At 32.6% G+C, this 14,409-nt stretch overlaps 3 protein-coding genes across 3 annotated transcripts; all 3 read left to right on the top strand.

The window, feature by feature from the left end:
* The first annotated feature begins 44 nt into the window (after positions 1-44).
* On the top strand, positions 45-1,555 carry LOC130943579 (NAD(P)H-quinone oxidoreductase subunit M, chloroplastic). The gene is made up of 2 exons (XM_057871510.1): positions 45-618; positions 1,291-1,555. Exons 1-2 carry the CDS (start codon positions 142-144, stop codon positions 1,474-1,476), a joined length of 663 nt encoding a protein of 220 aa, XP_057727493.1. The 5' UTR covers positions 45-141; the 3' UTR covers positions 1,477-1,555.
* Positions 1,556-2,308: 753 nt separating this feature from the next.
* On the top strand, positions 2,309-9,794 carry LOC130943578 (UDP-sugar pyrophosphorylase 1). Its single transcript, XM_057871508.1, has 17 exons — positions 2,309-2,537; positions 2,622-2,726; positions 2,815-2,931; positions 3,143-3,283; positions 3,454-3,544; positions 4,264-4,391; positions 4,469-4,540; positions 4,684-4,748; positions 5,033-5,093; positions 5,173-5,290; positions 5,958-6,082; positions 6,311-6,387; positions 6,992-7,097; positions 7,249-7,308; positions 7,513-7,593; positions 8,433-8,672; positions 9,135-9,794. Exons 1-17 carry the CDS (start codon positions 2,490-2,492, stop codon positions 9,300-9,302), a joined length of 1,803 nt encoding a protein of 600 aa, XP_057727491.1. The 5' UTR covers positions 2,309-2,489; the 3' UTR covers positions 9,303-9,794.
* Positions 9,795-11,278: 1,484 nt separating this feature from the next.
* LOC130943493 (probable calcium-binding protein CML44) lies at positions 11,279-12,230 on the top strand. The gene has a single exon (XM_057871393.1). It carries the CDS (start codon positions 11,384-11,386, stop codon positions 11,870-11,872), a length of 489 nt encoding a protein of 162 aa, XP_057727376.1. The 5' UTR covers positions 11,279-11,383; the 3' UTR covers positions 11,873-12,230.
* The last annotated feature ends 2,179 nt before the right edge of the window (positions 12,231-14,409 follow it).

Raw genomic sequence — 14,409 nt, 5'->3', positions numbered from 1 at the left:
GACCACACAAAATCCTTCCTCTTATGTATATAAGAAATCTTATCTATAAGAAGAAGGACCAAAACTACTGACAAGAGCTTCTAAATCCAGGGTACTAAAAAGCAAACCAACTAGAGAACTAAACTGACAAAGCATTAAGCCATGGCCACAAGTTGTTCCTACATGGTGTCAACAAGATTATCCATGCTTGGTTGGAGTGGAGGAGGAAGAAAAGAACTCAGGAACAGAAGAGCATCCTTCATTTCAGCTCAGCAGCAACAAACAGATGTGGAGGAAGCAGAGAGTGTGAAGGCACCGCCGCAGGAAGAGCAAGAGCAAGAGCAAGCAGAGAGCAGCCGGAGTTGGAAGCCGAAAGGGACGAAGCCAAGGCCGGTGGAGCCGCAGCTGAATGTTAAGAGCAAGAACATGACCAGGGAGTATGGAGGGCAGTGGCTGAGTTGCACCACCCGCCATATAAGGATCTTTGCGGCCTACATTGATCCGGTGACTTGCGAGTTTGATCAAACCCAAATGGATAAGCTCACACTTATTCTTGATCCCAGTAATGAATTTGTGTGGAAACCTGACACATGCAACTTGGTCTATTCTTACTTCCAAGAGCTTGTGGATCACTACGAGGTAATTTTCCTTAATCACCAATTCAATAATGCTCCATGTCTTTTCTAGTTCTGAATTTGGGAACCAAATCTCCGTAATGGTCCTGAGATTCAAGACGTATATTGATTTAGTCTTTAAAGTTTTAATTGTATTATTGATGTCTTTATGATTGAGTTTCGGACACCATAGTAGTTCCTCAATCTTTTTTAGTAGTAACTCAACAAATAAAGTGATGAATTCGCACCCCCTTATCAAAAGGACATGTTTTTGCTTTGATTGGAAGTCAAAAACAAGTGTGATTTTCTTATTGTCCGTCATGGCAAGAGTGTGCCAACTCATCTCTATTTGTTGAGTCACTGCCGAAAAAGAGTTGATAAACTATTATAGTATCCGGAATTCAATCTCGAGAACAGCAATAATACAATTAAAACTTCATGACGAAATTAGTGTACGGCGTGAATTTCAAATACCACTTCAAATATTTTGTCGAATTTAAACTTATATCTAAAGAAGAGGTCACCTTAGTTTTTCGAGTTGAATTAGTCAAATTCGAGTATGATAATAGAGTTAGCATATTGGTGACAGAGACCAAAACTAGTTAGTTACCTCGGCAAGATGTAACTAACGAAAAACTACTAGAGCGTTTTGATGAAAATAATGATTCCTTCATGTTTTGATGAAATTATGAACCAGGGTGCTCCATTAACAGAATACACACTTCGCCTAATTGGTTCGGACCTAGAGCACTATATAAGGAAGCTGCTATATGATGGTGTCATCAAGTACAACATGGACGCTAAGGTTCTGAATTTCAGCATGGGAAAGCCACGCATCATGTTCAACAATGATAACCAACTTGAAGAGCCACCTGAGAAATGAGCAAAGCAAAGTGCATTTGCATATTGCTGTAATGACAGTTCCTTTTTAAAGGTGTATAAAATTGTTGTACATTAGAATTTTAGGGTATAGATATGATATTTGAACATCAAAAGCGAGGTATTTATAGTTAGGGTTATTATGAGATCCTTGTGAATTTAATTTTGATTCTATGCATTAACTTTCCTGCCAAAAAAAAAAATCAATTTAGGTTCTTATAGTTTGGGTTTTTATAGTCCAAAAGTTTGTATTAAATTTTTAAATTAGATAAAAGAAACTAATTAGATTCCTTTTAACTATTTTTGTTAAAAAATATTTTTTTTAGAAGTATGTATTTTTGTATTTTATTCAAAATGATTAGTGTAATATTCTAAAAGTAAATATCTTAAAATTATTGTGTTTTAAATTTTAATTTTAAAAATTAATAACTAATAAAAATTTAATTATAAATTTTTATCTAGAATAATGATCAATTATAAATTTTATACTATAAAAATAAAATTAAAAAATAGGTAAAATTATAAGAATTAACATAATTAATAATTTAATTTAATACTATCAAGTATCAATCTATCATTGTGTTCAACAATTCATCATTTTTTTCTACAGATAAAACAACAATAATAAATAATATCAACATTCAAAATACTCAATTAAAAAAAAAAAAAAAGAGAAAACCCCAGAATTCAGAAAATAAACAAAACAAAGGGGGAATGCCACGTGACATGATGTTGAGTGGGCCCAATTAACTAACATACCGTGACCCGTGCCATCCGGTCAGAGACAGGTAAACTCGGTGGGTATGAGACTGAAACCGAGAAACATTGACATCTCATCAGATCCACAAGCTTCACCGTCCCATCCGGTCACACACTAATCAACTATTCAAAATCACTAATCATTAATTAAATCAATTAATTAATTCATAGTGTACTATCCTCTTCACCACCTTCTTCTACCCTCACCCTCTCTCTCTCTCTCTCTCTCTCTCTCTGTTTGCGATCTGATTCGGTTCCATGGCTTCCACTCTCGGCGACAATTTCAGCCTCCTCTCGCCGAAACAGGTTCTTTTCTTCTTCATTTTTTTTATTCCGAATCACTCTAGATTCTTGTATTCTGAATTATGATACTGATTTTTGAGGATTCAGCAAGAGCTGGTGAAGATGCTGTTGGATAATGGCCAAGAGCACGTGTTTCGCGATTGGCCGGGTCCCGGTGTCGACGACGACAAGAAGAAAGCGTTCATCGATCAGGTTCGTGTTTCAGTGCATCCTGCATAATTAATGCTCTGAATAATTTCATTTCAAATAGATCTCTAAACGGCATTGCGTTTTTGTGCAGGTGACTCGGCTGGATTCCAGTTACCCTGGCGGCTTGCAAGCTTACATTAAAAACGCTAAACAACTCTTAGCTGATTCTAAGGCTGGCAAGAATCCTTTTGATGGCTTCACACCTTCGGTAAGTCATTATTTTCATTAACATGTATGCATTTATGTGCATCAACGTCTTATGTGATTTGAATTTGGAGATGCTTCATATTTGTGTGATCAACAATGCAATGTAAAGGATGTAATTCAATTCAATTTGAACTTTTGGTTGGGACATTGAGGTTATCTGTAGATTGTGTGCGTGTGTGTGTATAGAATGTTGTTTGATGATGAATTTGCAGGTTCCAACGGGTGAAACCTTGACATTTGCCGATGAGAACTTCATAAAATACGAGGAGGCGGGTGTTCAGGAGGCTCAGAAAGCTGCCTTTGTTCTTGTCGCTGGCGGTCTTGGGGAGCGCCTTGGATATAGTGGGATTAAGGTAATATCTGGTCACTTTGTGTCATTTGATAGTTTTATTCATAATGGGATGCCTTGCATATATCATTGACTCTGTTTCTGATGTGCTGTAAAGGGCTTTTTGGATTAGCTTCAGATTAAATATTTGAAGGAATTAGCTCTTGAATTTTGAGCATGCTCTATATTTTGCAGGTTGCTCTTCCTGTAGAAACCACTACTGGGACATGCTTCTTACAGCATTACATTGAATATATATTGGCACTTCAAGAAGCCAGCTCACAAGGTTAGTATTATTCGTAATTGGTGTATTGAACTAGAGTCATAGTTAGATTTTTTTACTCATATGGTAAAACAAATGACACTTGTACAATTTAAGGACCAAGGATCCATTTGTTTTGATGGAAAAAAAAACACCTTAGTATAATTGTCTTTCTCCCTAATAACATTCTGCTGCCACCATATCAAAATTGATATATTCTGTCTACACTATATTTTTCTGGAAAATTGCTTCCCTTTTTAGAAGGATATGCAATTTTTTCCTCCTTAACTGTGTTGTAACTGTTGCCTAAACTTTTAAAAATCAAGCATAGGGCAAGTGTTATTTTGTTAAAAAAAAGCTTTCTTAAAATACTCTCCACACTATGCACCAAAAAATACTGAACATATATTTCTCTATAGAGTTTTTCTGTATAAACAAATTCACCTCTTTAGCAATTAGAATGGTACAAAGTTCATGACTTCATATATCATAGATATCTTATGAAATCATAGTCCATGTTCATGTAGTGCATAATACAATCATCTTGATTGTATGATAATCTAAGATTGCATAATGATAGGTTCTACAATTGTTGGCCCTTGCTTCTTTTTTTTTTTTTTGGAGGGTGGGGGTGTAAAATAACATAAATCCTTAGGATTTCTTTCTTTGTTCTTATTCTTTTTTCCCTCCTTTTCTTGCAATGTTTCAGACTATAGCCCACTCAAAGTCCTTTCTTTTATTAGGTAAAAACCAGACACAGATTCCTTTTGTTATTATGACATCTGACGATACCCATGGGCGTACCTTAGAATTATTAGAATCAAATTCTTACTTTGGTATGCAGCCCAAACAAGTAACGCTTTTGAAGCAGGTATGTCTTTTGGTGTCTCACAGAAAGTTCAAATTTTAATTTATTTTAAAAATTTCTTATATTTCTGTATGATTCAGGAAAAAGTTGCATGCTTAGAAGATAATGATGCCAGGCTTGCATTGGATCCTCAAAACAAATACCAAATTCAGGTATTGTTGTGCATGGTGATAAAAGTAAAACTATGACTGATATGTATATGTCGCAAAAGACAACAAATGGAGTGTTTCTTACTAATTTATCATTATTATATTTTCAAGCACGGTCAATCTACTAATGATTTCTCTTTATGTAGACAAAACCACATGGCCACGGAGATGTGCATTCTCTTCTCTATTCCAGCGGTATTCTGAAAGTATGGTACGGCTCAGTACAGTTTTCTGACCCTTTTTAAAATCTGCATATGCATTTCCGATCTCACTATTTTTTGTTTTAGATAAAGCAAACTTTATCTGTTTGAGTAATTCTGGAGATGTTATAATTGGTAGATTAAAAAAGCTCTCATGTAAAACTAAGATGTTGGTTGACGGTTGTGTATTTTGATGGATTGTCTCCAAGAATTCCTTGAAATTAAAAGAACAAATGGATCTTTGTCTTCTGTTGATATGCTTTGTTAGATTTATATCTTGATATGCATTTGTTAGGAATGATGCTGGGTTGAAGTGGGTTCTCTTTTTTCAAGATACAAATGGACTTCTCTTCAAGGTTAGTTTCTTTCTCATCTCTTCACGCTTTTGGTTACTTTTTCCGGTCCCCTTTAGTCTTCATTGCTTAGTAAATACAGGCAATTCCATCAGCACTAGGCGTAAGTGCTACTAAACAGTACCATGTCAACTCTCTTGCTGTACCTCGGAAAGCAAAAGAAGCCATTGGTGGAATTACCAAACTCACTCACTCTGATGGTAAATTTTAACTTTCCATCCCTAATCTGGTAATCCTAATATACCAAAAAAAGGGCTGCTTGCTTTTGGTGTATGTCATGGTGGAATACAACTTTTTCCTTACCTGTAAATGATTTGCATCTATGTATCAGGATTTTGATATACTCTTAATGAGATCAAATATATACTTATTTTATAACAAATGTATAGTTTTAATAAATTTTGGGAGTATATACATTTGCATTGTTGCATAATAATTAATGGCAAGTTATCTGTGCTTTAAAGGTTACCATCTAATTTTCCTGTTCAATGGTAGTTTTAAAACAATACTTTTGTTCTTTCATGCTAGGAGGTGGTATTTTATTAGAACTATGGAGGTTTCTTTAGTACCTCCTTTTTTTAGGGTACGAAGTATCCCATAATGATACGTGGTTAATGTTGCCCATATATGCTATCTTATTAAAATATAAATGTAGAAAATTACTTTAAGATTTATATTTAATTAAATTTGGCATGGCAAATTGGGGACACACTTGACCCTCAAAAAAAAAAAAAAAAAAATCAAGGGCATTTAGGGGTCTTAAAATATTATGTTACTTATAATCCATCTTTATCTTGACATCATTATGTCACTTTTAATTGATTTTCCTGCACCCATTCCCATTGATTCCAATGCACTTAATCATAGGGAGATCTATGGTCATAAATGTGGAATACAATCAGCTAGATCCACTTCTGAGAGCAAGTGGATACCCTGATGGTGATGTCAATGCTGAGAATGGCTACTCTCCCTTTCCAGGAAATATCAACCAAGTAATTCTCTTTCATACTTAAACATTCTCCTTTGTCCTGAGTGGCATGAAATCTACCACTAGTGGATGTGAGCCCTCAACTGGCCAATTCATAATTCACTTGGAATACTAGAAATATCTTGATGTCGTCAGTCATTGTTAATTATTGTTTTATTTGTGGCATCCATGTCCTTATTTGGTTAAACGTGCCAATGCGATTACTGCATAGTGACGATATCTCATTCAACAGTTGATTTTAGAACTTGGTCCTTACATTGAAGAACTCTCAAGAACAGGAGGTGCTATAAAGGAGTTTGTTAATCCAAAGTAATGCTTCTTTTTTATACTCATTGCACTTTGTTATTTACACTTTGCTGTGCCATCAATTTTCTTTAACACCAATTCTTATACTTTTCTCGTGCATTACGCTTTGCTTGGAAACTTTTTCACTTCCTCTCTTTTTTTTTTCACTCAACTATATTAATGCCATTGTTAAAGGGAAAATTACAGTAACCTTGGTTAACATTTGTTGAAATTCAGTGTTGACCTTCTATTTGTTCAGGTCACAACTATTAGACCTCCTTCTATGTGATGATAGTGTTATGTTTGAGGGATTTGGTGTCATAATTTATATTATTAGGGTATCAGGACAACTATTGTCTAAACCTTAGGGAGGTCAACTTATGTTTTTTGTAAATTGGGGAGGTCACAGTGAATTTTACCAAATTTCAGGGGAGGTTAGTGTAATTTCCCCCTTATTAAACCTTCTTGTTATTCCTATGAATTTGCAATAGAACTAACAATTTTTGGCATTTTGAAGAAAAGTCTATTTGGCTTAATATGGCTACATTTTGAAACAGAAACAGAGTTAGATGACTTATCTGTGACATCCTGTTATATCATATTATCATGCTATATTTCCTCCATGCAGATATAAAGATGCCAGCAAAAATGAATTTAAGTCCTCAACCCGACTAGAATGTATGATGCAAGACTACCCAAAAACACTTCCCCCATCAGCCAGGGTTGGATTCACAGTAAGTTATCTTCAGTAGGTTACATAAATTTTCACTAACCAAAGCTCAAGGTTGTCCTTACATTCATCCCTGGGGCTTTCATGTAACAATATCTTTTTTGAATAGATGCTGAGTTTACTATTTTTGGTAGCTCACTGGAACTATTCTGCAGGTGATGGATGCTTGGCTTGCTTATGCACCTGTGAAGAATAATGCTGAAGATGCTGCCAAGGTAGTACTTATATTCTAATGCAATTAGTTGTTGCAGTGATTGACCTCATTGTTCATTGGCTTGCAAAATATTTCATATGGAGAATCAAATGTACAGCAAAATAAATGCAGAATACCAGTTTGAGCACTTGAATAACAGTTTTAACTTGCTAGGATTTTTCAGGAGAGGAATTATTTCTAATTAATTTTTGTAATATTACTGTAGGTGCCAAAAGGAAATCCATACCATAGTGCAACATCTGGAGAAATGTCCATCTACCGTGCGAATAGCCGTATTCTCAAACAGGTATTTTAGTCCTTTAATCTTCTAAATGTTGAATGTCATGACACGCTAGTTTTTTGTTTCAGTAATGTTGTTTATTTTAACGTTACTGTTATTTTCCTCTGAATCTAGTTGAAAATATTAGTCATTTTGGGAATTAGTAAAATATTTATGATATTTATTGTCTACTTGAATTCATTTAGGGTACTTTGGAAAGTTTAGAAGAACTTTTACTTGAGTTACTCTCTAATATGCCTATATTTTTTTCAAGGATAAAGTATATTTCTTGTCCCCAAAGTTTGGTAAAAGTTTTAAAAATAACCCTAAGTTTTATTTTGTTTCAACTTTGTTCTAAAAGTTTTCGATTTGCATCAAATATACTCCCGACAGCTAAATTTTCAAAAATTTTAAGACCAATATAACAACAATGCATGACAATTATGTTCGATTGCTTGTGTTGAAGGTTGTTCTTATGAAATTATTGTTGAATTGGTCCTAAATTTTTTGAAAAATTAGCCGCCAAAGGTATATTTGATGCAAATCGAAAACTTGTGGGACAAAATTGAAACAAAATAAAACTTAGGGGTATTTTTAAAATTCTTGCCAAACTTCAGGAACAAAAAGTATACTTTACCCTTTTATCAAAATAAGATACAACTTATATTTTTACTTATGATTTATGAATGGTTTATTTCAAGGAATTTCGTTGTCTCCATATAATTTCAGGGTATCAATCCATTGTCTTTTAGCAGCTTCTCCTATCTCTTGTGCTTTTATCTGACCTTCATAGAAGTTAGCTGCTCGAACTCGATGATATGGTTCAGGTTGTAAAAAATTGCATTTCCTTTTTGTTTTTCTTACAGGTTGGTGTCCAAGTAGCTGATCCAGTAGTGCAGGTTCTCAATGGGCAAGAGGTTGAAGTTTGGCCCCGCATCACATGGAAGCCAAAATGGGGTCTGACCTACTCTCGGATCAAGAGCAAAGTTAGAGGAAAAAGCTCTATTTCCCAGAGGTCTACTCTGGCGATTAAGGGTCAAAATATTTTTATTGAAAATCTGTCCTTAGATGGGGCTCTTATCATTGATGCTGTTGATAATGCGGAGGTATGATGATAGTTTTTTGGTATTTTATCTGCTTGTGTGTCCTGCATATTGCATCTTAACTGCTTAGAAGGAATAGTTAGTAGATGTAGCGCAGATAAAACAATTAGAGCTTGGTGAGAGAAGATAATAATTTAAATTTTTAACACCATAACATATATAGACTGAAATAAAATCAAGTCAATCCTACAATCTACTGGACTCCAACTTATCCAAATAACTAGTGAAGATATCCCAGTTTTAAAAAATAAAAGTTTTGAATTTTTCTATGAATATCCTAAATACTTTATATTGTCATTCGCCTTATAATTGCATTGTTTCTATTTCATTTTTATTTTTACATACCCCAAATTAATCAAATCTTGAAATTTTTCTTGTTCAGTATTAATACACATGCATGGAAGACCTTGTTTTTTATTTAACGTTTAGATTAATGCGAGTTTTTTTTCTCTTCTTTTTTAATAGGTTAATGCAAGTGGTTCAGTTCAGAACAAAGGTTGGACCCTTGAAACTGTCGACCATAAGGATTCCAAGGAGCCTGAGGTATTGAGAATCAGGGGTTTTAAATTTAACAAAGTTGATCAGCTAGAAGCAAAATACACCGAGCCTGGCAAGTTTACCCTCAAGCCTTGAACCTGCATCTGCTCTTAAGAAATTTTAGCCTCTCATCTGTAAGTGTTGTTATGGACTGGGTTTGGGAGTGCCTTTCTGGTAATAACGTGTGCTCAGCAGTTAAATTAAGAGTTTTGCAGGTCTGCTTATTGCACTTTTTTTTTAGTTTAATATTTTTTGGATGACTGGTTGTAAAGTCTTTAGTATTTTGGTTCAAAAATTTTGCATCCCAAACCCCACCCCCCCCCCCCCCCCCCCCCCCCCCCCCCGCCCCAAAAAAAAAATCTTCCTCCTCCTCCTCTGAGCAGGGAAATTATTCTTGCATTTCCAGCTAATTGTAAAAAAATCATAAGCTCATCTGAGTTGGTCCCCCTTCTAATTGAGCATGTTAGCTTGCACACGGAGAATGGGTGATGTAAAGATAACCAGGGCAAAAGGCCTTGCTGATTGTTTCCCATCCAATATATTCCAGGGACATTTTATGCAGCAATATTATCAGTTTGAGACGAGCAATCAACTTTTGTCTAACTGAAGGTTCAATTGAATTACGTAATGGTACATAGTGCTTGCAGCTTTTCTCATCATAGTGACATCGAAACTGTAATCTGAACATTACATTAAGCCTGGGCCCTAGTCACAGAAACTTTTAACAACGTATAGTAGTGTTTCCTCAACCCTTTAATATGGATTTAGAATTTTATTTCCATTTCATGCAACCAAACTGATCGATTAATTATTGAGAACCGGAATTATCCAATCAATATTAATATGTTATCTGAATTCAAATTTGGTTTGAAGTTGGAATATTAGCGAATATCCCTCATTTGGTAGCAGTAAATTCCGTGCAAGGTGAAGATGTCAAACGGCACGTAAAGGCTAGAGGCTTGCCCCACGAGGAACTAATAAGGAATTGAGAGACAAATGCATCACTTTTTTTTCCCTTAAAAAAAAAAAGACAAAAGACAAAAACGAACGAAAAGTTTTCAGAACAAAACATGATAAGTTTTCGTGTCTTGAGCATATTGATTTATCCATGCTATCACGTAGCTTAAAAGTTAGTGAACAAAGTATAACTAAATTATACAAGCGCCTTATTATGAAATGGCACTTCTTCATTCTTTTGATGGTGTATTTGCTCTCAAACAAAACTCAGGTCATTGAAGACTCCATGTACCAAAAATGACAAAATAAAAAATGAATGCATCCAATGCTCCATGTCGATAGCACGTGTTCCTCATGATAAGAGCAGAAAATAGGCACGACACACGCACCCCACACGCATTTGAATGTACTTCTTAGTCCTTTGTTTGAAGTCTATTTCGAAAAATCTATGCAGTACCCTTTATTCTTAAAAAGCATGAAATCACATGGAAAAGAGACCTTAGATAACTTCCACTAAAATATTAATATAAATAAATAATTAACTAATTATACTCCTACACGATTAGGAGAATATAAAGAAGTTTTTTGCAGTTCTTATGTGATTGTCTGGTTACATTGCCTATAAAATTACCTTAACCTGAATTACTTAAATTTCAAATCTAGGCATTTAGGTTCAATCTGATTCACTCAAATGATATTCGATTTCGCTAAATTTTGTAATAGCACCCAACTTAGATCAACTTAACTTGTATTTATTTTGACTGATTTAAGTTGATTCATCTTATTAGATATTACTATCAGCTATATGAGATAGGTTAACTGAACCTCTTTATTCCATGTAAAAATATGTTGACTCATTTTTTGGACAATATGTTTCAGAATAGTATGATGTAACACATACATATTTTATATCCAATAGCAGATTTTACTAGAATAATAATAATAATAATAATAATAATAATAATAATGTTGCTTTCAGAGCAAGTGCACAGAAACTTCATGCATCTATCTTAGACTATTCTTATCCTTATTCTTAAACAATTCATGTGGGCCAAATCATTTCCTGTTCCATTTGTGCGCATCTAATATTCACCAACCTATACGTTTTTGCAACCATTACATAATTTTTTCTTTTATATATAAATACCCTTACATGGGTGACATTAGTTGCAAGTATTTTGATTACTAAGAAGCACAAAAACAAGAGAAGGTTTTTTCACATGTTGTTTGCAAATATGACGTCATCAGTTCTAACTGCCACTGATTTGCGGCGGATATTTGAGAAGCTTGACATGAATTGCGACGGTTTCGTGAGCCTTGAGGAACTCAATTGGCTCCTCCACAACATAGGCTTCCAATTAACGTTAGATGAATTGGAATCCCTTGTTGAGAAGAAAAGCCTTAACTTGAACGAGTTCTTGTTCTTCTATGACTCAATAATATCCAAGAAGAATTGCAATGATGAAGAGATGGATGATGAGTTGTTGGAGAATGATCTTGTGGAAACGTTCAAGGTGTTTGATTTGGATGGAGATGGATTCATAACGAGCAACGAGCTTCAGTGTGTTCTTAAGAGGCTTGGGTTGTGGGATGAGAGAGGTGGCAAGGATTGTGGTTCCATGATTCGATTCTATGATACCAATTCCGATGGCCAGCTTGATTTTGAGGAGTTTAAGAATATGATGTTGCTCACCATCACCACCGCATGAATCTATATCCATGCTCCCTCTCAATTTTCTCTTCATAATTTTACTCAAAATTTCTTCGTGTCACTCTAAAACAGAGGATTTGTAATGTAAGCCCATCATTGTTTCATCTTTCAGCTTACACATGTATATGCAGCAATTTGTTGGTCAGTAACAAATTTTTTAATCTGAAAATATCATGAGAAAAAAAAAAACCTTAGACCTTGGCACAATTGGCCTATAATTTTGTGTGTATATATATTTAATATTTAATAATCATAAATAATGTGTACATTATTGTCCCATTATGAGGATCAAATAATACTAGCCTATATGTATTGATTATTTATTATTTATTAGTTTATTTTATTTTACTTCTCAATGTATCTCAAAATTCGATAGGTTAATAAATAATTTATGATCGAGTTTCACTTTGGATAATGAATTGTTATATATATAAAGTGAGATTTAAACTTTTAACATTTATTTAAGTATAGAAAAGTATATAGAACCAACTCTAAATCAATTAAGAATAGAACAACTTAATTAATTAATTGGTTTTTACTTGTTAATAAGCTATGTAACTAAATGTTGTCTTATTAGGAGTGTATTATAAGTATGCAGTTCTGTATATATGGCTAAATGAAATAGTGTATGTAATCCTTTAATCAAAACAATGTACTTCAATCCTCTTTTCTAAATAATGAAGTAGTTGAAGATTTTTCTGTGTACTAAAACCATACAATGTTCAGTGTGCCAAGTTACATAAAATGGTTTTTTCTTTAAATGCTAAACGCCATACAGAATTTCTTTTTTTCTTAACTTTTTTTCAAAGAAGAGTGTGTTAGGGTGGTACATTTATTCATGAATTTTCCTTAAAATCAATATTTTTGTAAAATCTTTTTGCTATATATGTGAAAATCTTTAACATTTGTAACCATTTTATTTTCTTCCTTCATATATAGAGTAGAAGTTTCATAGTGTTTCCTAGTTTTTATTGCAAATGCTTCTCTATGGATGTAATTAAACGTTCACAAATAAAATTGAATGAAATTAAATATTAAAAATATTTTAAAAACAAATTATAAACATCAGAAATAAAAAACATATTTAATTTTCAAAGTCCCCACAATAAATTTAGTGTAAATACTAAATAACCCCGTAAAAAGAGATTTCTAAAACTTCTAATAATCAAAGATTTTTCTAAATCCATGGGCGGTGTGCTGTTAACGTGGCAAATATTATATGGTTTGGAAAATAAACATAAAATGTCAAGTTCATTTAGTCTTTTTTTTTTTCCCCAAATAAAGTCGTACATTACCGTAGACAGATATATGGGTCACAATGGTAGTTTCTGAGGAAATTCATTCTTTGATTAATGACATTATTTACTTTGAAAACCTCGTGCTACATCATTAAGCTAAGCCCATCAAACATAAATAATCCGTGTGTAATGTTGGAAACTTAGAATCCACATTATCATTTATCTATTAAGTTACATTTATTTATAGGCACGAAACACTATATTTAATAAATAAAATTTATATAAAAATATTATATCTAAAAATATTAAATTAGTATATTATATTTATCATGATAAAAAATATAAAAATATTAATAAAAAATATAATTTATTTTTTATTATTTTTTATAATTATATTTTTAAAAATTTTTTAAATTAAAAAATAAAAATAAATTAAATTTTTATAATTTATTTTAATTTATTATTAAATAAAATACGAAAACACATATATATTTTTTAGTTCTTTTTAGTATTTTGCCTTACTTGATTTCATAATACAACTCTATTATATATTTTCTTGAAGCCACTTGTCAAATGTTTAAATTCCTTTTTATCTAATGTGTCAGCATAGTTGGCTAAAGAGATATAATTAACATATATAACTCATAGATATATGCTATATATGTATGCAACTTAATTATTATTTGCATGTAATTATTAGGTATACAATTTCGTTAGATAAACAATAGAAATTATTGTGAATAATATAAATAATAGATTTTATTTTAAATTTATTAAATATAAATGAATTTAATTAATTTAAAATTAAATGTTAAAATTAAAATTAATTTTTTTAATTTATTATTTATATTGTTAAAAAACGTTATTTTTCTGTACTTTCTCATTAGAAAAGGCATTTATTTGAGTTTTATTAAATTGTCTAATTATGTAACATGGCACACGTTCTTACTTGAGATAATTTAAAAAAAAAATAGGTCCAATCTACATTAGGACCTAAACCTCAATGAGTACGGCCGTAATAGTAACAGAGACATGAAAATAATTAGATTGAAATAATATTTATTTTTATTAAAAGAGAAGTCTTATCTGGATATAAGTCTTAAGCACTATTAAAATGACTAATTTCAAAATTAATGAATCATACTATTCGTTGACCAAGACTCGTTGATAATAACTCAAGTCGTCTTCACAATTTCATCTAGTATATAGTATATACACATGAGGAGGTAAAGAGAAGGAGAAATATCTCTAGACATTGTAATTAGGCAAAGGTTATTTCTTTTTTCAACTATTTAGA

This window comes from Arachis stenosperma, chromosome 8, assembly GCF_014773155.1.
Source record: "Arachis stenosperma cultivar V10309 chromosome 8, arast.V10309.gnm1.PFL2, whole genome shotgun sequence".
In the NCBI taxonomy this organism is placed as follows: domain Eukaryota; kingdom Viridiplantae; phylum Streptophyta; class Magnoliopsida; order Fabales; family Fabaceae; genus Arachis; species Arachis stenosperma.
Note: the sequence above shows the minus strand (reverse complement) of the source record. Positions and strands in the feature narration are given on the sequence as shown.

Excerpts from the sequence above, each read along its gene's own strand:
- LOC130943579 (XM_057871510.1), top strand. The coding sequence starts at position 142 with ATGGCCACAAGTTGTTCCTACATGGTGTCAACAAGATTATCCATGCTT. Across the intron at positions 619-1,290 it reads AGCTTGTGGATCACTACGAG|GGTGCTCCATTAACAGAATA; the intron begins GTAATTTTCCTT and ends ATTATGAACCAG.
- LOC130943578 (XM_057871508.1), top strand. The coding sequence starts at position 2,490 with ATGGCTTCCACTCTCGGCGACAATTTCAGCCTCCTCTCGCCGAAACAG. Across the intron at positions 4,392-4,468 it reads AAGTAACGCTTTTGAAGCAG|GAAAAAGTTGCATGCTTAGA; the intron begins GTATGTCTTTTG and ends TGTATGATTCAG. Across the intron at positions 6,388-6,991 it reads AAGGAGTTTGTTAATCCAAA|ATATAAAGATGCCAGCAAAA; the intron begins GTAATGCTTCTT and ends TCCTCCATGCAG.
- LOC130943493 (XM_057871393.1), top strand. The coding sequence starts at position 11,384 with ATGTTGTTTGCAAATATGACGTCATCAGTTCTAACTGCCACTGATTTG.